The following is a 25,713-nucleotide window of genomic DNA, read 5'->3' on the forward strand; positions in this document are numbered from 1 at the left end:
GCATCGACCAGAATGACGGTTGCGATGAATGGCATCTTGCCCTGGTCCTTCTTCGTGACGAGAGAATGACCCGCTGACAATCTAAAAAGTGTGGGGCCATGAGGAAGGGAAGGGGAGGTCCTGGGGAGGTGATGTGGGGAGGAAAATCAAGAAGATGGCCTGAGGAAGGATGGAAGAGTCTTTGAAAACCCCAGCTCACCCAGTAGGTTAACACACGGTGGAAAAGGAGAGATCGTAGCGGAGTCTCCAGAACCAAAAAAGGCCCCAGCCCCACAGAGTTTAAGGTTTGCAGGGAAACAGCCTTGCCAAACGGGTTTCTTTTTTAAGACATTTATTTAGAAAAATAACCTTTCCCTGCTTCCTCTCTCTTGTGCTGAGGTGCTTGTGCGTCGTACCTGGGACAGCTCTGGGTTGGGCCTCCCATCCAGCATGGGTGTCCAGCACGCACTGAGGGGCTGCCACCCCGCCAGGAGGCCTCACCCACTTCCTGCTCCAGTCCTGGGTTCAGTCCTTGTCAAGGCCCCTGCCTCCGCATCTCCAGGTGGAGAGAGGCCTCTGGGGGACGAGGGCCACCTGGCCACAGTCTGTGTGCCCCTCCTGAGGCCTGCGGAGCAGCCGGGGCCTCGGGGTGTCGGCTCTGCTCTCCCCTCATCTCTGGACAAGCTCAGGGCTGGAAGCGCGGGGAGCTGACGTGAGGCTGGTGGAAGGCGTGGGCGCTATACACCACCTCGGGGGGCGAGGGCGCGCTGGCGGCCAGCACGGAGCATAGGGGCTCGTGGCTGCTGAGCACCGACGTGAAGTACTTCATCTCCTCTGTGAGCTGCTTGATCTCCTTGCGCAGAGCGGCGTTCTGTTTCTCCAGGTCTTCGCTCTCCTGCGGAGAGGGGAGGGATCAGCACTGGACATTAATGTCGGGCCAGGCCCCAAGGTGTGAGGTGTGGGGTGGGAGCAGGAGGAGCCAGATTAGATTGACGGGCACATCTGTGGGGCAGGGCATCGGGGAATTTGCACATGTGTGTGGGTGCACGTGTGTGCATATGTTTGTAGCGTGCTGTATGTGTGTATTGTATAAGCACGTGTGTATATAGTATGTGCATGTGTATGCATAGATATCAGGTTGAACCTCATGAAGTTGCTGATAATTGTCTGTTTTGACCTATAAGAATGGCAGTTTCATATGGTTCCAGCCAAGTAGGGGGTGTATGTGTGAAGGTGCATGTGAATTTGGGTGTGAGTGTGCTCCTTTGTGCATATATGTACATGGGTCTCTATGAGTGTGCACATGGGTTGAGAGTGGCAAGTGTATGTCAATGGAAACCGGCTGGCAGGCCAGAGCCTGAAAAAGTGGAAAAGAGTTCATGAGAACAGCTGATGCTAATTTCACTCTTTTTCACTCTCTGTTATACAGTACTAGTAGCTCTGTGCACGAATCCGTGCACCAGTAGCTCTCGGCCGCCCTCCTGTAGCTCCCCCATCCCTTACCCCTCCCCCCCTCATAGCTTGCTGCCCTGCCCCCTCCTGTAGCTCTCCGCCACCCCCTTGTAGTTCGATGCCCCACCCTCCTGCAGATCCGTAATCCAGTCACATTGTGCGGTCAGTCGTTACACCTCATGGCATAATGGTAATTAGCATATTCCTCTCTTATTATATAGGATTTTTTCCAAGAGGTCCCAGTATTTTCATTTAGTCTTATTGATGGGGAATATAAGACATTGGGGGGGGGGGTTGGGGGGGGGCGGGAGTCCTAGCAATCTGAATCTGTGCCAGTAACCTAATGTACATTCCTGATAGCCTATAATTAAGTCACTGCCCCTTTCTTAACAATCTGGTCCAGCAAGACCTGTTTTCCTAATGATTCCCAGTTTACAAAGGGGCCATAGACAAAGAATGTAGCAGCTTAGCTGGAGGGAGGTCACTAGCACCAGCCAGGCCAGGCATTTACTAGTAGACACGACTTACCGTCTCCATGCTAGTGGACTCAGGAGGGGCTGTGGGAGCCCACCACAACAGCCTGGTCGTTAGGAAATAAAGAAACCGAAGGGCATAAGGGGAAAGCTTCCTCCATAGTCACTCACTCAGGATCTGGAGAACTGACCCCCTGAGCCCCTGTACTAGTACATCTGAAAATAAGTGGGTTTACCCTGAGTCTCTGAGTACCCTCCCATGTATTTTTCGGTTGTGAATGGTAATCCCTGGTGAACTGTCAGTGTCACCCAGGCTATTGAATGGTCACTATTCACCGTGTTCGTTTTTGCTCAGTTCTGCTCACCCAAAAGCCTGTTACACAGCATTCTGGGTGTGCCCCACGCCCCTGTGGTTCCTTTTTTCCAGGAACACCTTTCCCCTGTTGCTCAGATGAACCATCAGATACGTGCTGATCAGGAAAACTCAGGATTAAGAGTGCTGCTTACTGATCACATTATTAATTAATCAACAGTGACACTCTGGAATTAGCATTTGCTGGAAAACAATCCCACCTTCAGAAAACTCAGGGGAAATTTCATTTCCAATGTGATTTTTGCAGGTCACAAACCTTGACTCAGTGAAACAGACCCCTCCCATTACATTGGTGCCCGCAGAGGAAGGGGAAGTGGCACCGAAGATGCAAATAAATTGTAATTTCAGTTCAAAAAGCAAACTAATATTGGGCATCGAGGCCTTATCGTGCTAGTTTTGTGTGATTTGGGTCAGCATTTTCCAAACCTACCATGTCATTAGAATGAATTAGAGGGCTTGTGAAAAATATAGTTTCAGGTGCTTCCTGGAAATCTCGAGGTTTAAACACAGTGGGTTTGAGGCTTGAGGTGAATTCAGGAAATCTGACTTTTTAAAAAAGACATTATTATTTTTTTTAACTTATTGATTTGAGAGAGAGGAAGGCGGGGGGGGGGGGGAGAGAAAGAGAGACAGACAGAAAGACAGACAGACATGGTTTGTTGTTCCACTTGTTTTTACTATAATTTGCTGATTCTTGTATGTGCCCTGACCAGAGATCAAATATGCAAATATTGGGAAGACACTCCAAACAACTGATCTACCCAGCCAGGGCTAGGAAATCTGAGTTTTAAGAAATGCCCTAGCCGAAACCGGTTTGGCTCAGTGGATAGAGCGTCGGTCTGCAGACTGAAGGGTCCCAGGTTTGATTCCAGTGAAGGGCATGTACATTGGTTGCAGGCACATCCCCGGTGGGGGGTGTGCAGGAGGCGGCTGGTCGGAGTTTCTCTCTCATTGACATTTCTGGCTCTCTATCTCTCTCCTTTCCTCTCTGTGGAAAATCAATAAAATATATTTAAAAAAAATAAAAAATATATACATTAAAAAAAAAAGAAGTGCCCTATGTCATTCTAACAATCAAAGTTTGAAAATACCAGTTAAATGTGATATCAAACTTGCTTTAATTATTCAAGCACATATGAAGTACCTGCACACAGTACATATGAACTCAAATGTTTGTTGACTGACTGGCTGCTGGACTAGAAGTTAACTCAAAATCATGATGGGCAGTGGGGAGAGGTAAGATAACTTGACACCGAAAGCTTGCCTTCAATAATACACTGGGAGCATGAGCTGCAGTCTGGTGAACGAGCTAGCTACATGGCCAACTGCCCTCACCCTGCGCCTGGCACCTGCCATTCATAAACGGCGGACGTGATCATGCACAGCTTCAGCCTGGCATTTCCGGTGGGTGGCTCTGAGCTAGAAAATGTGCCTAGGTAAGGACAAAGGAAACCCCTATTTCTAAAGTGGGGTGGGGAGTGGGGTGGGATGCCAAGAGCCAGAGCCCCTGGCTGCTGCTCCTGCAAGGTGTGGCTGGATTACCATTTGAGTGGTTGGTTCCCGGGCACGTCCCAGAGGCAGGGCATCCCCTCTTTCCCGAAAGGGAAGACAAAACAGCACGTAGACCCGGAGGGGTGGAGGGGGTGTTGGTAAGACGGGAACTGGGGGCCTGGAGCGCTGGTCCCTTCCTCTAGCCCTTTTCCTCGCCCCCTCTGAGAGTTTCCACTGGTGACAACACTTACTGTAAGTTCTGTGCTCCGAAGAGCCTGGGCAAACCCCAGGCGGCAGGGCGGGGCAGGGTAGGCGGCGCGGGGACCCGCTGCGGCGCCCTGACCTCCTCCCCGCCCAGAGGCAGGCCCAGCTTTCCGGAAGTCACAGCAGGTTCCTCTGAGCTCCGAGGAGCCTGCTGGGTGGGCTGAGCTCCCCCAGCTTTCTCCTCTTCCTCTCCCTTCCCCGCGGGCTTGCAGGCCCCAGGGCTCTAGGAGGGGGCTCCTAACCACTGCCGCCTCTAACCAGAAAGCCACCTCCTAAGACAGCAAACTTGCCTATGCCTTGGGGAGCAAGACTGCTTCCTGCTGTCCTCCCCCTCCCCCCTCCCTCCCCTTCCTCCTCCTCTCCCCTCCCTCCCCCACCGCCCACCCCAGAAACCAGCGCTGCCAGCCCAGGGCCACGCAGACGCGCACAAGAGGAAGAGTTTGACTTCCCTTGCGGGAGGAAGCGGCTGATCTGGGCTTCCTCCCTCCACCTCCCCACCTCCCACTGCTCCATCCACTCTGACCCGCTGGGGCAGACATGCCCTGGACAGGGCTCACACAGGGGCATCTGGCAAACATGGTCGTGGGAGTAAGCAGTTTACACAGAGGTACAAGGATCGCCTCCCCTGCCTGCCCAGTGCGAGCTGGGAACTTAGAACTGAGGGAGGGGGGGAGAGGAGAGGAATATTTGGGAGGTAAATTTCCATTTTACTTATAGGCATGTCTTCTGCGACCGTGGGGGAGGGGTGGGCCTGCATTGGTCCTCCGTGTAACCTGCTTTCTGCTTTTCGAAATTCATGTAGGCCCTTCGGGTTCCTCGCAATAATTCTCCAAGGTGGGTATGGAAGGCCAGCTAGGATTATTATCCCCACCTTACAGATGAGGTCCACTGAGCCCTGGGACAAACCTACTCCTCCCTCCCCACAAAAGGACTGTGGCAGCAGCTGCTGGGAAAGGGGACCAAAGGATTGACCTCAAGACACTTAGCTTCTAAGAACTCTGAATGGGTGATTGGTCCAAAGCCCCATAACCACAAAGGAGGAGTGCAGGGCTCCCACAGCTCAGCCCTGGGCTCTCTGTAGCACCCCCAACAGATTCTCCCGAGAGACTGGTGACTCCGTTGACTGAACATCTATAGGGATTACTCAAAAGTCCTTGGCTGCCCTAGAGTCTCCCAAGAGGAAAGTGAGTCTTGATTTGTGATCCGTAAGCAGCACAGGACAGGATCCCTGAGTCGCTCACACTCATCCAATCACCGAACTGGGCATCTGCCTCCTGCCCTGAGCTGGGAGGGAATCTCCGGTCCAGCTATTCTGCTAGAGGGCTAACTAACTCCACGCAACAGTGGGCTCCATCCGTGCGTGGTAACTGGGGTCAGGGGTCCTGGATCTTGACCCTGGTTGGGTGACCCTAACTGAGCCCATTACCTCACTTTGGAACAGGAAGACTGGACCAAAACAATGAGTCTCAACCTCGGACACACTGGGATCAGTGGGACCTCCTGTGGAGCTTTAACAATATGGATGCTTGCCTCTGATATAATCAGTCTGGGGTGCAGACCGGGCACTGTATTATTGAAGCTCCTCAGCGGATTCTAATTCAAGTGCACTGAATGTTAAAAAACACAGGGTCAGAAGATGTCAGAGCCCTCTTCAACTCTCCAATATTTCAGATCCCAAATTGACTACCTGAGTGTATTACTGTAGCAAACTAGAGCTTCTAATTCCCACTTGTTGAGAAGGCGTGTGTGTATGTGTGTGTGTGTGTGTGTGTGTGTGTGTGTGTGTTAGGGACAGAGGTATGAAAAATCAATTTATATTAGAAAGATTAGTAGGAACCAAAGTTTTAAAAGAATAATGCAGCATGACTTAATAACATTTATTGAATGCTACCATGTGCCAATCACTCTTTTAAAGTACCTTACAGTTATCATCATGTTTAATCTTTGCAACAACCTAATATGGTTAATAACATTATTGTGCAGAAGAAGAGTGTGTAAGGCACAGAGAAGTTAAGCAACTTGTTCGAGGTCACACAGCTTAAAAGTTGCAGCAACAGTATTTGCATTGAGGCAGTCTGGCTTCAGAAGAGCCCACCACCCTCTCTTGCCTTTGAAGTCTGTTTAAATCTTACTGATGGTTATCTCCCGTAAGGCCTCATCCCCGTTGTATTTCCAGTTTAATCTTCCCTCTTTTCCGACCTCATGCAAATCCAAATGCTAATGTTCACCATTCACCCTCACCTGTGGGCTTACTTGTTGCCACTCCTATCATGAACCACAAGCAGCTTGAGGGTGGCTTCGTGGGGGTGTGGGAACATTCTGGGGAATTCCCTCCTGGAGGGGCCAAGGAGGGGGTCACTCGAAGAGCTCTTGAATGACGGGGGAATCCCCAGGCAGGTCCCTTACCACAGGGAAGCCAGCTGGGACCAAGGCTAAGGACAGGCTCTCGCCCAAAGCTCTGGCAGGGACTCTCCAGGCATTCCGGGCAGGGCTTGGGCTCCTCCCTGCCAGCGCTGGTTGAGTGCCTTGACCTTCTCCTCGAATATTCGAATCACAATTTCCAGAAAGGGAAAACAGTCCCTGTGTGTTTCTTCACTAACAGAACATTCAGTCACTTATTGGTAGGGTGACATTTTAGCTCTCAACCACACTTAGATACGAGAATAGTGTGTGAAGCTTATGTCCCTCACACCCAGTTATATGTTCTGTCTCCACCAGTTGCCAACCCCCATCCACCCAATGCACATGCAGGGCAGACACGCCACCCCACCCCACCCCCATTTTCCTGGAGAAATCTGCAAATTGAGAGATTTACCTACACCTACTCCTCCTACTAGTCCTGGGGAAATTAGCCGTGGCTCCTGTTCCTTACCTGAGGAGGGAAGGAGAAGAATCGCAAAACCACAGGTCTTTGCACTGAATAATGTGTGTGTCTGATTCTGAGAAATCTTCACTTTCATGCCTTAAAGCTGAAGTGCTGGGACCATCAGCACCCTCCTCATCACTTGATGCTTAGCTACCTCAGCCACGCCCTCAGGACCCTGACTGGAGTCGTCACCCATTCCTTGGCTTTTAGGACTATGAGTTCATTGACCTCATCTGTGAGAAACACTGTAGGTTGGCCCACTCAGCATCTATCCCAAACCCCTTCCCCTTACTTTGCTCTAGAGAGGCTGGGGAAAGAATTCCTCAAATACCCAGCTGCTCTAAACCATGTGACAGATTCTGACCAATGAAATATAAGCAGGAGTACCCATGGGGCAGAGCATTCCTTCCCAACTAAAAAGGCCAAGCCTCACCGGGACCAAGGCTGCCTCCCTCTGCACAGATTGATGCCTGAAGGTCCAGCAGCCAGACTGCAGCCTGGAGGGCAAGAGTCACACACTGAGGTTGGCTGTGCAGACAGAGAGAGGGAGCTTGGTGCTGTGAGGACAACCTCGAACTAGCCCTAGTCTATCTGATTCTGAATGGCATATTATGAGAGAAAAATAAACCGTGACTTAGGTGTGACTCTGTCTGACAGTTTTCTATTCTTTGTAACTGACTGCACTCCTGACTGGATACCTCAAGTTACCAAGTTTATCACTAGCAAGCCTGGTCCTGAGAAACAAACACAACTAATAATTGCCATCGATACATAGGTTTGAACCTTTTGTTTTGTTTTTGTGGGCTTTTTTATTTGTTTGTTTGTTTGTTTGTTTGTTTGTTAATCCTTACCTGAGGCTATTTTACCATTGACTTTAAGAGTGGAAGAGAGGGGGAGAAACAGAGAGAAAAACAATCGATATGAGAGAGACACTACGTTGATTGCCTCCTGCAAGCAATTGAGGTATGTGCCCTTGACGGGAATCAAACCCACGAGCCTGACACTCTACCCACTGAGTAAAACTGGCTAGGGCTGTTTGTTTTTTTAAGCTGCTAGGGTTCTGAGACTGAGCACTGGGGTTAATCATATAGTTGCCCCACACTCATGCCTCACATTCTACCACCTGCTCCTGACAAAGTTCAAACGTCACTGCTCCCAACTCTCAACCATGGCTGCACACTGCCCCTACACGAACAGCTTTAAAAAAGCTTCATTCATGAACTTCACCCCCGAAAGATTTCAGTTCCATTGTTCTGAAGTGGGTCTCAGGCATCCATATTTTAAAAATACTTCCCAGGAGAGCTACATAAGCAAGGAGTTTGAGAATCACATCAATAGCTGATTAATCTTTAAAATAATGTAAGAATATAAAATATGTATACAAGCTTGAATTTTATTACATTAATTTTATCATATATATAAATATAATAATAAAAGCATAATATGCTAATTAGACTGGACATCCTTCTGGATGAAGCTGGGGCTGAAAGGGAAGCCCGGGTCCCGGTTGCCAGAGGGAAGCTGGTGCCAGCAGCTGGGGGATGGAAGGCCTACTCTTGCACGAATTCATGCACCAGGCCTCTAGTATAAATATAAAGAACATCAAAAGGGTGGAAGGACATTTCTAAGTAAAAAAAAAAAAAAAATTCTGAAAGTTAATGCCTGTTTAAGGCAAAGTGCCTCACTATTACTATTACATTATACTTAGTGAAAATAATTTCAAATAGCCCAGAATAGCTCATTTTTAAGATGGAAAGACATGAGGTGGGGCATCTATTAGAATCTCATTAATTACAGCATTATCAAACTAGTTCTGAACTATTTATTGATCATCGTCTTCACTGTTTTGTCTTCAGTGACTAGGACAGTGCCTTGAGAATCGATAATCATTTACCAACTTGGAATCGATAATCATTTACAAAATCTGAGGCCTGCAAAGGGAGAGTCCACTAAAGAAATTCGTGATGCCCATGAAACTTCCCAGGAGCGTTTAACCAACCATTTAAGCACTTGAATAGTTCCCACTTTGCAATTCCATAAATAAGTGTAAGAGAATCCAGCTTAGCAACACTTTTGTTCCCCAAACTAAAGCTACGTGGTGCAAGCAGCAGAATTACACCACACTAAGAACGCTAGCTCAGACATGACTTTCTCCATCTATACCAAAGGAAGGAGACTTGACAAGCTGCAATGAAAAACCAAATGAAACAGATAACTTCATCTGATTGATTTGTAAGAAAATGCCAGGCTCACTGCATTAAACAGATGAGTAAAGACAACTTTTCTCACATGCAAAACAAACAAACATAAAATAAAATTATTACTTTGCTTTTGTATTTGCTCTCTCACTTAACTCTTTAAACAGCCCAGTGAGGTGCTACCGCTTCCGATTTTGTAGATCAGATGTGTATGTTCAGTTATTTCAGCCAGGATTTGAAGTAGTTTTGTTGACCACTCCTCTGCCCCTCAAATCTGGTTCCTGTTTCCCAGAGCCCAGTTGCCTTTATTCCCGAGTCCTCCTCACTCCCTCGCGGGCCTCAGCCCCACAAGGCCTCTGCCTGACCCTGGACTGGCTCCATTCAAGGCTCATCTGACAGCACCTTTCCCCCAGATCTCTCCAGTCTCCTCTTGGACCCATATTTGACCTCAGATGTCCAGGGCTTCAGAATGGCCATCCCTGATCACTGTCCTCATCCCTGCCCCTTAGGGTCACTGTAACCATTAGTTACACTCTGTGATTTTCTCCAAAGCCTCTTCGTCTGATTCATGTGCTCATGCATCTGTTTTCCAGTCTGACTTCCAATTGGACGTAAAGTCCATGAAACCAGGAACTCAGTCTGTCCCTGCTGTATTCTCAATGCACCTGGCACATAGGGGGCCATCGTGTACTTGTACGGCAGAACGAATCATTTCTGCTGACTTAGCACTAGTACTGGGAGTGTGTATGATTTCCTGGACCACCCTACCTCCTTAGCAATAAGACATGTTCTTATGGGGGTGTGAGTTCAATTCCCAGTCAGGGAACATACCCAGAAAATATTTTTGTTACAGGGTCCTCAGGTCCAGGAGATGACCTTGTAGTGCTAGGATTCTAGTCCCCTCTTCTTGGCCTTGACATTGATCACTACTCTTGAATTTTCCTGAGAGCTCCAGGTCTCCCTTCTTGACTAAATCTAGGGCGACCAGATTTTACTGGGACAGTTCCAGTTCGTAATTATTGTCCTGGCATAGTTGTTTCTAGTGCCCCTTTTCACTCTCAGAAGTGTTTCCATTTGAAGGGTAAATGATAAGACCTACCAAAACCTGTTCCCCAAATTCCAGGTCAATAACATCTCTGTTCCTATCTGTTATTTCATCCAGAGTTCACTTCGCTATTTGACCATTTTCTTATGGTTTTAAAGGAAACATATACAGCATAACTACATTAAACATATATTTTTTAAATTCTACAAGATCATGATCCTAGTCCTCTAACAAGACTGTTTTCATTTGTGTATGCTGCCATCTTGTCCTTATTTAATGAACATAAAATACTTATTTTTATAAAATCTCAATCATAGTACAGATGCAATAGGTATTTTCCTTCCTGCCATAGTTTTGTTATAATCACCACAATTAATATTTTTAATGTCTATATCATCAAACAGATGATCCACAATTTACTGAAGATGGTTTTCTAATGTCAGACATGTGGTTCTATCAAAATGTTGCTATCATGAATTATGCTGCAGTGGACATCTTGATCCATTCTAGTTTTTGTTTGTTTGTTCAAATATTTCCTATATAAAGTCCTAGGAGTGAGATTACTGTGGCACAGGCTACAGGCAGGTTTCTGGTACCTGGTAAGTATTACTGAGCAAGGTGTATTACTGAAAAAGGGTAAGGTAAGATGTGCAACATCACCAGCAGTGAATGCATACATCAATTTTCTTACAACCTAATTTTAAATATTTCATTTGGCCAACTGGCTTTTTGAAAATTTCTTAGTAATATAACAAATTATTGGTTACTACAGAGGAAGAACTTGCTATGTGTCGGTTTGGTACAGCAGCAATTTTTCCCCTCAAGGGACATTTGGGGGTGTTTGGAAATATTTTTGATTGTCACAACTGGGGCAGAAGGGGTGCTACTAACATCTAGTGGATAGAATTTACATGTTACAATGCATAGGACCCCCCCCCCCACACACACACACACGTAGGCACACAACAAAAACTTATCTGACTCAAACTGTCAGTAGTGTCAGGATTGAGAAACCCTTTGTGTGTGTCATTTTCAAAATCAGAATAGAAAATAGGGTTATTTTCATTTTGGTAGGAAAAAATGTTACATAAGTTTTTATGTCATAGCTTCTGTCCACTAATCTATTGGAGTCTTGATGTTTTTCTTAAAAAAGGATGTTCTTTCTACAGCATAAACATTAAATTTGCATTTACTTAATTTGATGAAAATGCTTTCCGCAATATGTCATTGTCCTTTTCATCTTGGGCTACAACTTTAAGACCTTTTAAAATAAAGGAACACTTAGCATCAGGCCCTCTCAATCTTAGACTCTCTCCCTTTCTGGTCTCTTGCTGTATGCTTGACTTCTGAGGTGGAAGAGTCTCTAGGGCATTCAGACATACTGCCTAACTCTTGGTTTACTCTTTGCAAAAGGACATGTGAGAGCAACACCATCTCTATAACAAAGTCCTATTTAGCAATATGGCACAAAACAAAGCTAATAGTGGGGCCCTGGCCAGGTAGCTCATTTGGTTAGTGCATCATGCCCATATGCCAAGGTTGTGGGTTCAATCCCCAGTCAGGGCACATGTGAAAAGCAACCAATAAATACATAAATGTGTGGAATGTTATTATGGAACAATAAATGAGTGTTTCTCTCTTTCAAATCAATACATAATTTTAAAAGTTTTTTTTAAGCTAATGGTGAAAAGTCACAAAGTTTGGGTTCTTGGTTGCCCTTGAGAAAGACGTCAGTGTCCTCACTGGTAACACAGTATGCATCTCCTTTTAATTCTGCGATTCTATAGACAAGGGTGTCTGATGGTCATTATTGTTACTCCCTCGGTAAGCTGCCATGCGGACCCCTGACAGGACTCTCTACAAATAACCCACCATCTGAAGGGGACTTTGTCCTGTGGAATCGAACTTTGCTTCCTAGGAAGCTGGGGGCCGTACGGAGTCCTACCAAGAAGACTAAGAAACCTCCCACACTGCTTGGGCATGGGCTCTTTGGCAAGACTTTTCCATTCTTTTTAAGAGAAAGAAGGTTGGGGGATGCTGAGGACAGCTTCATAAAGAAAAAAGTCTAACTTTTTTTAATCTGATAAAAAATGGTATATATTCATCATAATAATAAAAAAAAAAAAAAACAGAAAAAAACAGAAAACAGACAAGTGCTAGGTGTAAAGTAAGCTACTCAAAACTCAGCCACTCAGAAATAACCACTGTGAGGCTTTTAGAGAATATTCTTCCAGACATCTCTCTATGCATGCAAACATGACCAAACCCACACATTTCACATTAACGGGACTGTGCTCTGCATACTGTTTGTCACTTACTTTTTTTCACTTGGTCTATGTCATTGACATCTTTCTGTGTTGATAAATACACTCTTCACAGTCATTTTAAGAGCCAGCACAAATGATAGTGGGTGAGTGTTTCGTAATATGTATAATCCCCTATTGTTGGGCATCTGTCCAACTTTATAGTATTGCTAAATGATGATGGATTGAGCTTCTTTATGCAACATTTTTCCTTCAAATTCTTGTAAGTAAAATTGCTGTTCCAAAGGGTAGTCACAGATAAGATGTTAATATTCATCCTTACACAGCTTTTTAAAAAATATTGTTTCAGTGGAGATATTGATGTATTTCATAGAGACATCTTTACTTTTTTAACCAGGCCTATTGATGGAGGGGGAAAGTGAAATTTTGGAGGATGTTGCTTAAAGAACAAAAAATAAATTCAGGAAGAGATTCAAGGAGGATATAGACTGTGGAAGATGAATACATCTTTATGAGATTCTGAAGAGGCAGTATAGCTTAGTGGTTATGAAGATGGATTTTGAAGTCAGATAGGTCCAGTTATAAGCTCTGTGGACTTGGACAAGTTCCTTAACCTAACATAGAGCTTGCAAAGTAAAGTTTTTGAACAGGTTAAATGAAGTACAGCAGATAACACACAGTTCCTGGTACACAGTCATGTGTTCAATATGTTTTTGATAAAAAAATTAATACCAGTAGAAGCCAAGAGAAATGCCTCTTTTCCACAGATGATTCACTGATTTTACACTGAAATTTTTAGGGTAGAACTAGTCAGAACATTGCTTCTTTATGGTTTTGGTTATTGTTGTTTTGTTTTATGGATTTTTTTTTATAACTCCTCAATGCCAATAAAGCTATGGAATGTTTTCCAAGAGAGAGCAAAAGGGCTTCATGAAAAGGGACTCTAGGCAGACTTGTCTTTCAGGCCTCCCCAGAAGACCGAGAGCAATAGTGTAATCTGAGGAGGCCTGGGCGGTTCACATCTTTGCTGAGCTTCTTTTCCTCTATTACTCAGATTTCTCCCAGTTATAAATATCTTACTTCTCATAGCAACAGCTTAAAGCTTTGTTTAATGCATAATTTACACTCGTGATATTTGCTATATACGGCATTAAAGATCTGCTTTGGAACCTATAAACCTTCCCCTTGTATTAAACTAGTGCAAGCCTCCTTCAGGAGCCAGCCCTGGCAAGCACCCGTCCTGCCCCTATCAAAGGGAGTACCTGAAGTTTCAGCTTTCCGATTTGACCCCGTCACTCTACCTTGCTTCCAGTTCCACCCTCAAGGCCAGAACTGACCTGCCAACAGCACAACTCTGAGCTCTTACTACTGTCTGCCTGCCATCTCCTCTACTTTTCGCCTTTTCGTGAACAAAGCTTCTCAATCGGTCTCAACTCTCTTTCCCACTGACTCAGAATCCTTCCTACTGCAAGGCACCTGAGAGCCACTGCAATGAACCAGGATGGTCACACAAATGAAACCAATTTGCTATCCCTTATATGGCCTGCTTAGTCCTGCAGACATTAGGGTTCTTCATTATAAATCTTAACGGATGGTTCTCCCAAAAGACTGAGATATTTATGGATGTGCAGAGGATAAAATGTCACAGTGGAAGACTATTCAGTGCCCAAAATCAAAATTTGAAAAGAAATCATCCTAATGTGTATGTTGTCAGGATCAATTGTTGAGAATTTAAATATCTATATTATAAAAATAAAAGCAGGTGATAAAAACATCCAAACTATATTTTAAAAAGATTTTTAAAAAAATCAAAGTATTTCTCTTCTGCTTTAGACTTTCCATCCTACTTTTCAGAAATAAATACCATTAACAGTTATTTGAAAAATGTTAAGTTTACACACACACACACACACACACACACACACATGCACAGATAAATTTTTGTCTTTATTAGAAACATTCATGGGCACAAACTATGTGCCATGTTCACACTTTTTTCGCTTAAGAGTATAGACATTTGATAATCTTTTCAGGTTAGCACACACAGATGTAACTTGTTATTTTAACAATCCATGGTATTCCACTGAACGAGCAAATTACAGTTTAATTAGTCCCCTGCTGATGGGTATTTGGCTTGTTTCCAGTCTTTGCTATGACTAACAATGCAGCAATAATGATCTTTACATGTACATAACTGTGTAATCCGTGGGTATGTTTGTAAATAGACTCCTATATGGAACATTGCCAAGTAACAGGGTGTGCACTTATAAATTGAATGGACATGGTCAAATGCCCTCTACTGAGGTTGTACCGACGTATATCCCTACTAGTAATGTGTGGTGGTACCTGCTTCTCTAATGCCTTGGCAACGTCGTGTATTAGCAGCATTTTCGTCTTTGCCAATCTGGCAGGCGACTTGCACATTGCTTTACTTGTCATTTCACTAACTATTATGAAAAGAACATCTTTTCCATATTTATTTGTCATTTATTTCTCTCTTCCTGTAAAATGCCTATTCATAATCATCGCTTGTTTTTTTCTTTCGGTTGTCAATCATATGTTATTCAATCTTACGTTATTCATAAGAGCGCTCACATATTAACTAAATATGCCCTTTTTTGGTCATATGTGTTGCAGATGTTTTTGCCAGTTTACCATTTGCGTTTGATCTCACATATAATAGCTTAAGCTGTATAGAGAATTTCACTTTTATGTATAAAGGTAATGTCTACAGTATTTCCCTTTATGGTTTTAAGGTTTTGTGTTTTATGTGGAAAAAACTCCATTCCAAGATAAAAATTTTAATGCTCATTTCCCCCAAATTTCTTTAATTTTTTTTCTTTTTCTTTTTTTTTTTTTTAAAAAAAAAACAACATTTAATCTAATATATGTAAGTTGTATAAGAAATAAAGATCGAGGGGGCGGGGAGGGAAGGAGACATATGTAAAACTTTAGACAATAAAAAAAAGATATAAAGAAGCTAGCTTCCCACTCCCCTTCTCTCCTCCCCACCTCCCTCCAAAATGGCTAGCCAGTTGTCCCAATTCTATTTATTGAGTAATTATTTTCACTCACTGGTCTGAAATGCCATCCTACTCATTTTGCATTTGAACTTGTGTCTTAGGAATTGACATATGTGATTGGGTCTTAAATTTGAATTTGTTTGAGGTTTATTTCTGTATTCTATTCTATCCAATATTCTGTCTTTTTCATATTGTTTTTATTTCTACATTTGTAATTCCCTTTAATATCTTACTTGGGTAATCTTTTCTAGTTGCCCTCCTTCTTTAGAATTTTTCTGGAAATTCTCACATGGTTATTTTTCTCTGGGAACTTAGAATAGCTGATCTAGTTCTCTTCCAAATCCCAGAAAATCCTATTGGGCTTTTACTGGGATCACATTAAATTAAATTTTAGATTAATATAACAAAATTGTTATCCTTATATAAGATATGCCTTTCCATTTATTTTGAGTGTTTCTAAGTCACTTAGAATAATTTATAGATCTTAAAGATTCAGTTATGCATACTTTTTGTTAAATTTATTCCTTCCTTCAATTTGCTGTTGTTAGTATTATAAATGGAATCTTGTCTCCAATTAAATTTTCTAATTGGTCATGGTTTACATATGGAAAAGTTATTACTTTTTGTGTTAAATTTGGAGGCTGACTGGATTCTCTTAAAATGTTTAAGTTTTTCAGCTGATTATTTTGAGTCCACTTATTAGCTACTGATGTCTTGAAAATGAACTGGTCAAAATATGCCCCTCTCCCCCCCGTCCCCAATATTATTTTTATTTTATTTCATTTTCATATTCACAAAAGATAAAACTTGAAATAGTTCTAGATTTTTCCTCCTATTCTATTGAGGTGTGGCTGCTTCTTCACACATGGCAGGGTGGGGGGAAAGGAAGGGGACTACATTCACATTGGTTTATTTGAGGACCCAGTGCAGAGTTCACCTCCTTTTAATCAATGTCTACACTAAACATAATGAACTCTATAGTTGTCTGTTGCAGGAACTTAGTGTAATGGGTGCTGTGTGAGACACACAACCAGAAGAAAATTAAAACAGAATGTGGAGCACTAGCTGGTTTGGCTCAGTGGATAGAGCATCAGCCTGTGGCCTGAAGGGTCCCAGGTTTTATTCCGGTCAAGAGCACATGCCCAGGTTGTGGACTCAATCCCCAGTAGGGGGCTTGCAGGAGGCAGCGGGTCAATGATTCTCCCTCATTATTGATGTTTCTACTTCTCCCTCTCCCTTCATCTCTGAAATCAATTAAAAAAAATTTTTTTAAGAGAATGTGGACTCTATTGATATTATGAGAAGAAGTACTTGGTCCAGTTTATGTGAGGGATAGTCAATGCTGGATGTTGTAACATTTGCATGAGATTAAATACAATCATCAAAAGAGGGTCTTTCCCTACTGTGTTGTTTTAAAAACAATTAATGTACAGTGTCTTGATGTAAACCATTATAGATAGATTGGAAAATGTTAAGTAATAAGTATCTCCCAATTTCACAAGATAATTCTTTTGGTAGTTTAAAGATAGATAGTAGTGGTAATGTTGAAATTGAGAAGGTGCCATTATCCTAATATATACGAGCCTAGCACACTAATACAAACATGGTCCTTATGTGCTGCTATAATCACAGTAGTTTCTAAACCCTGGTCTTTAAAATGTTGATAGATGAGTCCTGTGACTATGTCAGAGGGCCAGAGAATAGTTCCAGATCCTCAACATGTGGACCCAAGCATGAAAAGGAGTCCAGGGCAAACCAAGCACTCAGCCCTAAGGGTGTTGGTGATAACCAGAAGATTTTCTACCTGAATAACAAGCATAAGAGGATAATGAATGGAGAAGATGGGTAATTACCAGCTGAGAGGAAATAAACATTTAGACCAGAGCCAAACTTTCCATTTGATGGTGACAGTTTTATATATTGTGGCCAAAAGATTCTACCTCAAGTAAAAAAAAACAGCAGTTGCATTGGCTGCCATCCAAGCTTGCCATGTAAACTCTGATGTGACCTACTCATGGGGCAAAAAGTGAATGTGAAATCTTTGGTGCTCAAAAGAAAGGAGTGGGGCCAAAACCAGTTTGGCTCAGTGGTAGAGCGTCGGCCTTCGGACTGAAAGGTCCCAGGTTCGATTCCGGTCAGGGGCATGTACGTTGGTTGCGGGCACATCCCCGGTAGAGGGTGTGCAAGAGGTAGCTGGTCGATGTTTCTCTCTCATCGATGTTTCTAGCTCTCTATCTCTCTCCCTTCCTCTCTATAGAAATCAATAAAATATATTTTTTTAAAAAGAAAGAAAGGAGTGGGGAGGAGTTTGTGTGTAGATGTAGAGAAGATGGGAACATTCTAGAGACTGAGGCTCGGGTCAGGGTGTTAATATGTACTGGACTGGAGGCTCCACAGACTCCAAGCCCCAGGGATAATCCTAATCTGGTCATGACTAGTATAATCAATGGGCTAAATCTTTTGGTTCTAACTCTTATAGAATGAGAGAGCTGAGTCAGCGCTGAAAACCTGGCCACAGCAAAGAAACACACAGAGCACCCTCACTGATCTATCCCCAGTGGGTTGAATGAAGACAGTGGGCTGAATGTACAAGGAGACAATGGTGCAGCTGAAGACTGGAAGACTCCTTTGTTCATGCTAAGTGAGCTGGCATACGTGTGGAACCATTTCCGGGGTGGGGGAGTGTTGTAGAGGAGTCTGAAGCATCACAAGTGTGTCTGAACATTCCAGCCTGGAATACATCTTTCTGTGAAATTCTGTGATCTATAGATATAACATATTTTGTTATTATAAGAAGCAAAATAAATCATCATAACTAACTATATAAATATATAAAATATATAAGTATGATGACTTATTTTGTTTCTTATAAAAACTGTTAATATTACTGCTATTATCCTTAAATTTTTTGAATATTTGTTGTACACCAGACACCGTGTTGAACTCTATATACACTGTCTCTATAGGTAGTAACTGTCATTTTCCATTTTCATCTGAGGGAGGTGAAGAGGTCTCTGAGGTTGCTCACACAGACTGCAAGCAGCGCGGCTGCGATTCAGACCCTGTCCTTCTGACTGCGGAGCTGCGGAGCTATACTTAGTCCCTACATTTTAAAAAAATTGCAGACTTAGAAAGTTTATAGCGGTTTTCCAGTATCAAGACATTGTCTACTTGCACAAAAAGGAAGGTTTTGTCCTTTCTGATTTTTGTTTCTTTGTGTGTTTTTGTTGTTGGCTTGCTCTAACGAATATTGAATTAGAATCAGACTCTGGTAGAGACCAAAGTGAGTGGTCATAGATTTTTCAAGCTTAAAATAGTAAACTGGAGTATTGTGAGATCCTAAGCCATAATGAAATCATGGAGAACATATCAGTAGCAGGATCAACAACTTAACACATTTAGACAGCTGATCACAGTTACCAAAGAGAAGGACAGACTTGCTGTTCATTCATTCTTTTTCTTTGTTGCTCAACTCAACAAATATTTATGAACTTAGAACTACATTAGTATGCAAAGGAAGATACGCTGATTACATTTCCAATAAAACACAGGCAACCCATCAGAGATGTCGGTGCAGCCTGCTCTCTGCTTCCTCACAAAGCTTTTCTCTAAAACTGCATCTTGCTTTTTCTTTTTTTTTTTTTTATAAATTTACTTTTCAATTACAGTTGACGAACAATACATATTTATTTCAGGTATATAGCATAGTGATTAGCCATTTATATACCTTGCAAATTGATCACCCCAATCAAGTCTATACCCACCTGACACCACACATAAACATCTTACTTTTTCTTGATAAGATGGAATCAGCTATTCTAACTGGCTGATTTCCATTGCTAATCTTTCAAATAAACATAAGAATATTCATTTTTTTTGTGTGTGTGTGCCAATTGCTCTTTTTACCATTGAAATGAGTTACTAGGATGCTGGAGGTTTGGGAATGGTTCAGGAGGCAGAGCAGAAAGGCAGAGTTGCTAGAGAAAGTGGAGTAGATGGAAGAGGAAGGAGCCAGTGAAGTAAGAGTTTGTTGGACAAGGACCAAATTAAGGGGCAGAATGAAGAGAGGCCAGGGGATAAGGTAGGGCAGACAAGGAGGGAGTACTGCTGACAAAGCACACAGCCAGAATCTAAAAACACCAACTAGGGTTCCTGGGCTGCTGGTAGGATTGTAATTCAGCATTGAATTGCTCAAGCCAGGGGTCAGGGCCTTCTCTAGAAAATGAGACTAGAAGCAACTCAGTCAGGATGGTGAGGATCCTAAGTAAGTGCACTAGAAACCAGATATTCCACAGACCCCCCTTTGGGATATGGTTAAAGAGAGAAGTTTCAAAATAAAACCTTGATGTTCAGGAAAAAAAAGAAGTAATGTGCGGTACCCTACGGACCTCCTTGCCTCAAATGCAGGGTGGCTGCTCAACTGGGTTCCCAGGGGATGGGACTATATGAGATCCTAGCACTGTGGGATGTTGGGCTTCCCCAAAGCTCTTCATAACATCTAAATTCCTCCCAGAGACAGTTCTCCTTTCTGCTCTCTAGGCTCATGAGGGATGGAGCATCCTCTGGCTTCCCCGTCCCTTAGCAGGTGATTCTGCCTTTCTTTTAGCCTCTGGGCTTCCCATGCTCAACTCATTTACCCCTCATTCCTCCTCAGGGGTCAGCAAGAAGGGGCTCCTTTCTCTTTCAGCCTTCTGGCTCATTCCCTGCCAGAATCTTCTCAATACACTAAAAGGAGAGTCTCCTCTCCCACCTCATCCCACAGTTCCCACCCTTCTTCTTACCCGCTCCCCCGCCCACACACACACACACACACCCCCGTTTCCCCACACAGGCAGATTCAAAGCTGTGGTCTAAGCATCCATGGGAAGGCAGGGAGCAAAGTCTAAGGCTCAAGAGGATGAAGAAAGGTCTGAACACTCACCAAGTGCAGGGTGTCGGCTTTCTGTGTCTGCCTCTGTCGGCTCTTCTGGGCAGCAATGCGATTTTTCTCCCTCCTCTGAACTTTCCTCACGTCGTCAGATGAGTCCTGGGAAGAGGATATGATGAGAATTAGGCACATCTTGCTTCTCTCTTCTGAGCTAACGCAGGCTCTCCTGCTGTTTGATGTCGATCCAGCCATCCCTCCATTTCTTCATTGTTTCATTTGCCCGTCCACCCCCTATTTACCAAAAGGCCAAATACAGCAGGGAACTCTTCCCCACACTCTGTTATGCTCCCTTAGGTCTCTATAAGTTTTTTTGGCCAGAAGTTACAGGAAGAGGACAGAGACCTTGAGGCAGCCTCAATAGAGCTGTATTTGGAAAAGATGGTTAAGGCGATGAAGTGTGTTTTATCACCTCTCCCCTTCTTCAGGGCTGCTCCACCCTTACTCTCTCGCCTTTTGGCTCAGAACTTTCTTGCTATTTCTTTTCAAAACTTTTTGAGCCCCTACTATGCGCCAGCTTCTGTACAAGTGGCTTGTACCCCGTGTGCCTTCTGCTGCATTCCTGGGCTGGGGTCCCCATCCCAGATCTGTCTCTTCTTTCCCTGAATCCCCTTCGTGAAGCACAGTGACCTTGACATTCCCCATGACCCTGAGCTCAAGAGGTCAAGAATGGCTTTAATGGTGAAGGTAACCTGGCTGTGGCAGATAGTGAATGGACACTTAAAGGGACGAAGGGCCCTTGGGTGTTCTCTAAGCATCTCTCACAGATGGGCATGTCCTCTGCTTGGGCAGAGCAGTTAGCTCCAGCTTTCACCCAGATGCTGTGGGATGAGAGAAACCTTCCTGCAAGTACCCCCCCCCCCCCCCGTCCCCCTGTCTAGAGTTGTGCGATTCCTAGGACAAGACTCTGTGCTCACCAAGCATATGCCTCACTAATTTGCCCAGCACTTCCAGCCATTGCGGTAGGAGGGCATCGGGTTAGATAGGAAGGAAGTGCTCTTCCTCTGAGGGGCATGGGGACCAGGTTACCATGGAAGCCATGAGTAATTTCCTTCCTAAGAAGAGCACAGACTTCCAGGCAATCTGAGCCGCCCTGATACCATCTCGGGCAGAGGGCTGGATGGTTTGCCCTCTAGGGGCCTCTCCTGGGACTCCTCCCAACCTGCTCCTCTCCTGCTAATGCAGGACCCATGTTACAGTGCTTTTCTTTTGGCAGCACATTTTTGAAAGCCTCTTGGATATCTGTGCTAAGAAAAAAAAAAGGAAGACATTTAATCCAATGATGTATTGGAAGATAAAGAAGCCTTCCTATAGAGAAGGATGTCAAGAAAAGTGGTAAAGCCGGGACCGGTTTGGCTCAGTGGATAGAGCGTCAGACTGCGGACTGAAGGCTCCCGGGTTCGATTCCGGTCAAGGGCATGTACCTTGGTTGCGGGCACATCCCCAGTAGGGAGTGTGCAAGAGGCAGCTGATTGATGATTCTCTCTCATCGATGTTTCTAACTCTCTATCCCTCTCTCTTCCTCTCCGTGAAAAATCAATAAAATATATATTTTTTTAAAAAAAAAAAAAGAAAGAAAAAAGAAAAGTGGTAAAGAGAACACCCCAGAAACTGTGAAGCAGGCGGAGTACCCCATTTTTGGCAACCCCCAAGCTGGAAACTTCGGACTTAGACGTCACAATCTAGTCTCCAAACGCCCCAGAATCTCTACCTCGCTCTTTGGCTCAGGACTTTCTTTTCAAAACCTTTTGAGCACCTACTATGTGCCAGCTTCTGCTCAAGTGGCTTGTACCCCGTGTGCCTTCTGCTGCATTCCTGAGCTGAGGTCCCCATCCCAGATCTCTGGTTTCCCTGGAGCTGAGCTGAGCTGCTAGGAAATGTCTCCAAGTTTCTAGTCACCTGATTTATTTCCTTCCTCCTGTCCAGAAGCCACGGGGAAGAGCGGTCCTGGCCGCCGCCAGCATCCCTCCGCTGGCTGTGCTAGTGACAGGGGCAGTGCCCCAGGAGATAAGAAAGACGATAGAGCCTTCCGTGCTGCCCGGCTCCCCCTCCTTTTAACTTTCCCCCCCCCCCTCCTTTTCTCTCCCTGCCCCGTCTCTCCTGCCCTGATGGCTGTCTCTGGAGCATCGACCTCGCTGGCCTTCGGGTCCTGCCTGCCAGCAGCCCATGCGGAGGCCCCTCCTCTTGTGATTTACTGCCTGGGGGAACGCAGAGCCGTTCCTGTGAGAGACCGGAGCTCTTTGATGCTCATTCTCCCCCAGGCTTCCTAGAAAGCTTCCTGTGGTGGAAATCCAGGTGAGGCAGGCACCGCTGGAGGACAGGGGGCTTCAGCAGAATGGGCAGGAGGATTAGGGTCTCTGCCCACAGGCTCTGCTTGATTACAAATCCCATGTCTCAGGTCTAACAACCTGCTCATGCCACCAGCCACTCCCTTGCTCCTCGGCAACCTGGGCAGGATGAGGAAGCCTGTCCCTCTTTGTGTGTCCCCCGGGAGAGCCAGACGGGAGACGGGAGGGAAGGGGGACTCTACCTGTTTGCCAGGAGGGGGAGAGCGGCTGAAGCTGGAGTCGCTGCTGTCGGAGCTGTGGGGCATGGCTGCAGTCTTCTGGGCTCTCCTCGCAGCCCCAGACGCCTTTGGGTTCTCTGGTCACCAGCCGGCTTCCCTTCCTGACTGCTCCCGGGCCACCAGGTCGCCAGCCCACCCCCTCGGCAGGTCCCTCCTCTGCCCGCCCGGCAGCCACCTCTGACCCCTGTGTCCTCACTCTGGGGTGCAGAGGCACTGCTCCCCACAGGGACATGTCGTTAGCTTTGGGCTCTCACGCTCTCTCTCTCTCTTGTGGTTTCTGGTAACTCACGCTGGAAGTCACATGGGCGGAAACTTGAGTTAGAAGTTAATTTAAGATAAAGTGCATATATATCTGGGAAAAGACCCACAGAATTATGTGAAAGAAAGAAAAAAATATACACAAAACCCCAGATACCTTCCGACAGTTTGAAGCACTCTTCAATTGATGAAGATAAAAGAGAAAAACACCAGGGAGGGAAAAACCCCAGCCAGAATTAGCAAGTCCGGCTGCTGTCAACACGCGCAGAAAGGGGAGTCGAGAGCAGGGAAGGAGTTTCCATTGTCACCTGGCTTGATTTCTTAAACCAAAATAAAACAGAGACTGGGATTTCTTTCTGGTTTTTGCCTGAAAGCAGCTGCCCACCCGTCCTCACTGCTCTTCCAGTTCAGCCAGCCTTGGGGAGCGGGGGTGGGGAAAGGGGTGGGCTGGGGATGAAAAGGCCCTAGGACACAGTTCTTTCCTGACTATCACACGGAAGAAGTTATGGTCCATCTGAAGCCAGGTGGGGAGGCATCGCCTACGCCTCCTGGCAGGCTGCTCTCTTAGGGAGAAGGTGCCTCTCAGTTGAGGGTCTTTCAAGAGCTCAAACTTAATGATTCAAGAAGTTCACTAGAGCCCTGGCTGGTTTGGCTCAGTCCATAGAGCCTCAACCTGAGGACTGAAGGGTTCTGGGTTCGATTCCAGTCAAGGGCACATGCCCAGGTTTCGGGCTCGATCCCCAGTAGGGGGCGTGGGGGAGGCAGCTGATCACTGATTCTCTCTCATCATTAGTGTTTCTATTTCTCCCTCTCCCTTCCTCTCTGAAACCAATAAAAATGTATTAAAAAGAAAGTCAGTGGGTTGCTAGGTCAGAGTCCAGAGTGAAAAAACAAATAAAAAATAAAATGAGCATTATATACTTGGAGTCAAACCAGCCACAATTTGAAATCTGGCTTGGCCACTTAGTACATCTGTGGCTTTGGGTAGCTCGCTTGAGCTCTATGGCCCCACTATCTCCTCCGTAAATGGAGGAAGAAAAAAGCTGCCCTACCCATCTCTCAGGACTCTTTTGAGAAGCAAATAATATAGTTCGGATTAGAATGCCTGTAGCAGATTGTACAAGATGCTGCAAACGGCTGTTACTTGTAGTATTACTACAATAGCTTTGTAATGTTATTAGCCATGCCATCAGTACCTTTGTAGAGTTCTCAGTAAGCAATCCAACACTCACCTGGGCATTTTGGCTTTTTAAAAAGGACTTGTCTTAGTTCTAGTAAGGCTAAAATCCAAATGCTTGCCCTAACCAGTTTGGCTCAGTGGATAGAGCATCGGCCTGTGGACTGAAAGGTCCCAGGTTCGATTCTGGTCAAGGGCATATACCTTGGTTGCGGGCATATCCCCAATAGGAGGTGTACAGGAGGCAGCTGATTGATATTTCTAACTCTCTATCCTTCTCCCTTCCTCTCTGTAAAAAATCAATAAAATATATTTTAAAAAATAAATGCTTGCCTTGCTTAGTTTTAGGATCAACAGGAGTTATGGCCCCTAAAGGATCTTGTATCCACTGGCTGAGTTTCTGCCCTAAGACAACATTGTTCTGAGGGTAAATTGAGCAAAACAAATTTCTTCTCTCCTAGAAGTTGTATTTGAGTCTGGGAGGCAGACAGTAAATAAAGACATTATTACATAATGCATCAGCGTCGATTGCTTTGGAGAAACATAAAGCAGGTAGGGGTTTGGGAAATTGGGGGGTCAGTGGGTTGCTAGTTCTACAGGGTGATCATGAAGGTCTTACTGAAAAGGATCACCTGAGTAGAGACTCAAGGGAAGAAAGGGAACGAGTGATGTGGGTGTCTAGGGGAAGAACATTCCATCAAGAACCTGAAATTGGCGTGACCAAGTGGTTGAGGATCAACCTATGAATAGGAAGGTGGCAGTTGGATTCCTGTCAGGGCACAGGCCTGGTTTGCGAGCTCCATCCCCAGTGTGGGGCTTGCAGGAGGCAGCCGATCAGTAATACTCTCTCATTGTTGATGCTTCCTCTCTGAAATCAATAAAAAATATATTTTAACAAATCACCCTGAAATGGGAGTGTGTTTGATGTGTTAGAGAAACAGCAGGGAGGTCAGACTAGGTGGAGCAGAGAGGCAGTGAATGGCAGGAGATGAAGCCAGCTGTGGAGGCCACTGGAAAGATTTTGGCATTTGTTCAGAGAGAAATGAAGACCCTGGAGGACCCACCCTCCCACTTCCACTCTGTGATGCTCAGCCACTATTTATTTCCTTCGTAGCACCCACCACATTGTACAGTTATTTTTCTAGTTGATTGACTTTGCGTGTGAGTGTTTTGATTCCACCATTAGAATGTTGACTCCACTCACAAATTTCATTCAGCAAATGTTTAATGAGCACTTACCAGGTATCAGGCAATAGTCTAAGTACTGGAAACGCAGTGAGTAGTTGACTTTTTCTCAGAATGAGATGATGAATCAGTTTAGCTCTTGCTGTCTAACAACCCACAAGAAACTTCAATGGTT

The 25,713-nt window shown here is 44.8% G+C and overlaps 1 protein-coding gene across 1 annotated transcript; it reads right to left on the reverse strand.

Annotated features, from left to right (window-relative positions):
* Window positions 1-311: 311 nt before the first annotated feature.
* Window positions 312-23,188, reverse strand: BATF (basic leucine zipper ATF-like transcription factor). The gene is made up of 3 exons (XM_084893896.1): window positions 22,883-23,188; window positions 20,350-20,454; window positions 312-874 (listed from the first exon to the last, which is right to left on the reverse strand). The coding sequence occupies exons 1-3, from the start codon at window positions 22,943-22,945 to the stop codon at window positions 665-667; spliced, it is 378 nt and encodes a 125-aa protein (XP_084750022.1). The 5' UTR covers window positions 22,946-23,188; the 3' UTR covers window positions 312-664.
* Window positions 23,189-25,713: the final 2,525 nt, after the last annotated feature.

This window comes from Pipistrellus hanaki (genome assembly GCF_964339955.1).
Source record: "Pipistrellus hanaki genome assembly, chromosome: 1".
Taxonomy (NCBI): domain Eukaryota; kingdom Metazoa; phylum Chordata; class Mammalia; order Chiroptera; family Vespertilionidae; genus Pipistrellus; species Pipistrellus hanaki.

Excerpts from the sequence above, each read along its gene's own strand:
- BATF (XM_084893896.1), bottom strand. The coding sequence starts at position 22,945 with ATGCCCCACAGCTCCGACAGCAGCGACTCCAGCTTCAGCCGCTCTCCC. Across the intron at positions 20,455-22,882 it reads CTCCCCCTCCTGGCAAACAG|GACTCATCTGACGACGTGAG; the intron begins GTAGAGTCCCCC and ends TCCTCTTCCCAG. Across the intron at positions 875-20,349 it reads AAGCCGACACCCTGCACTTG|GAGAGCGAAGACCTGGAGAA; the intron begins GTGAGTGTTCAG and ends CCCTCTCCGCAG.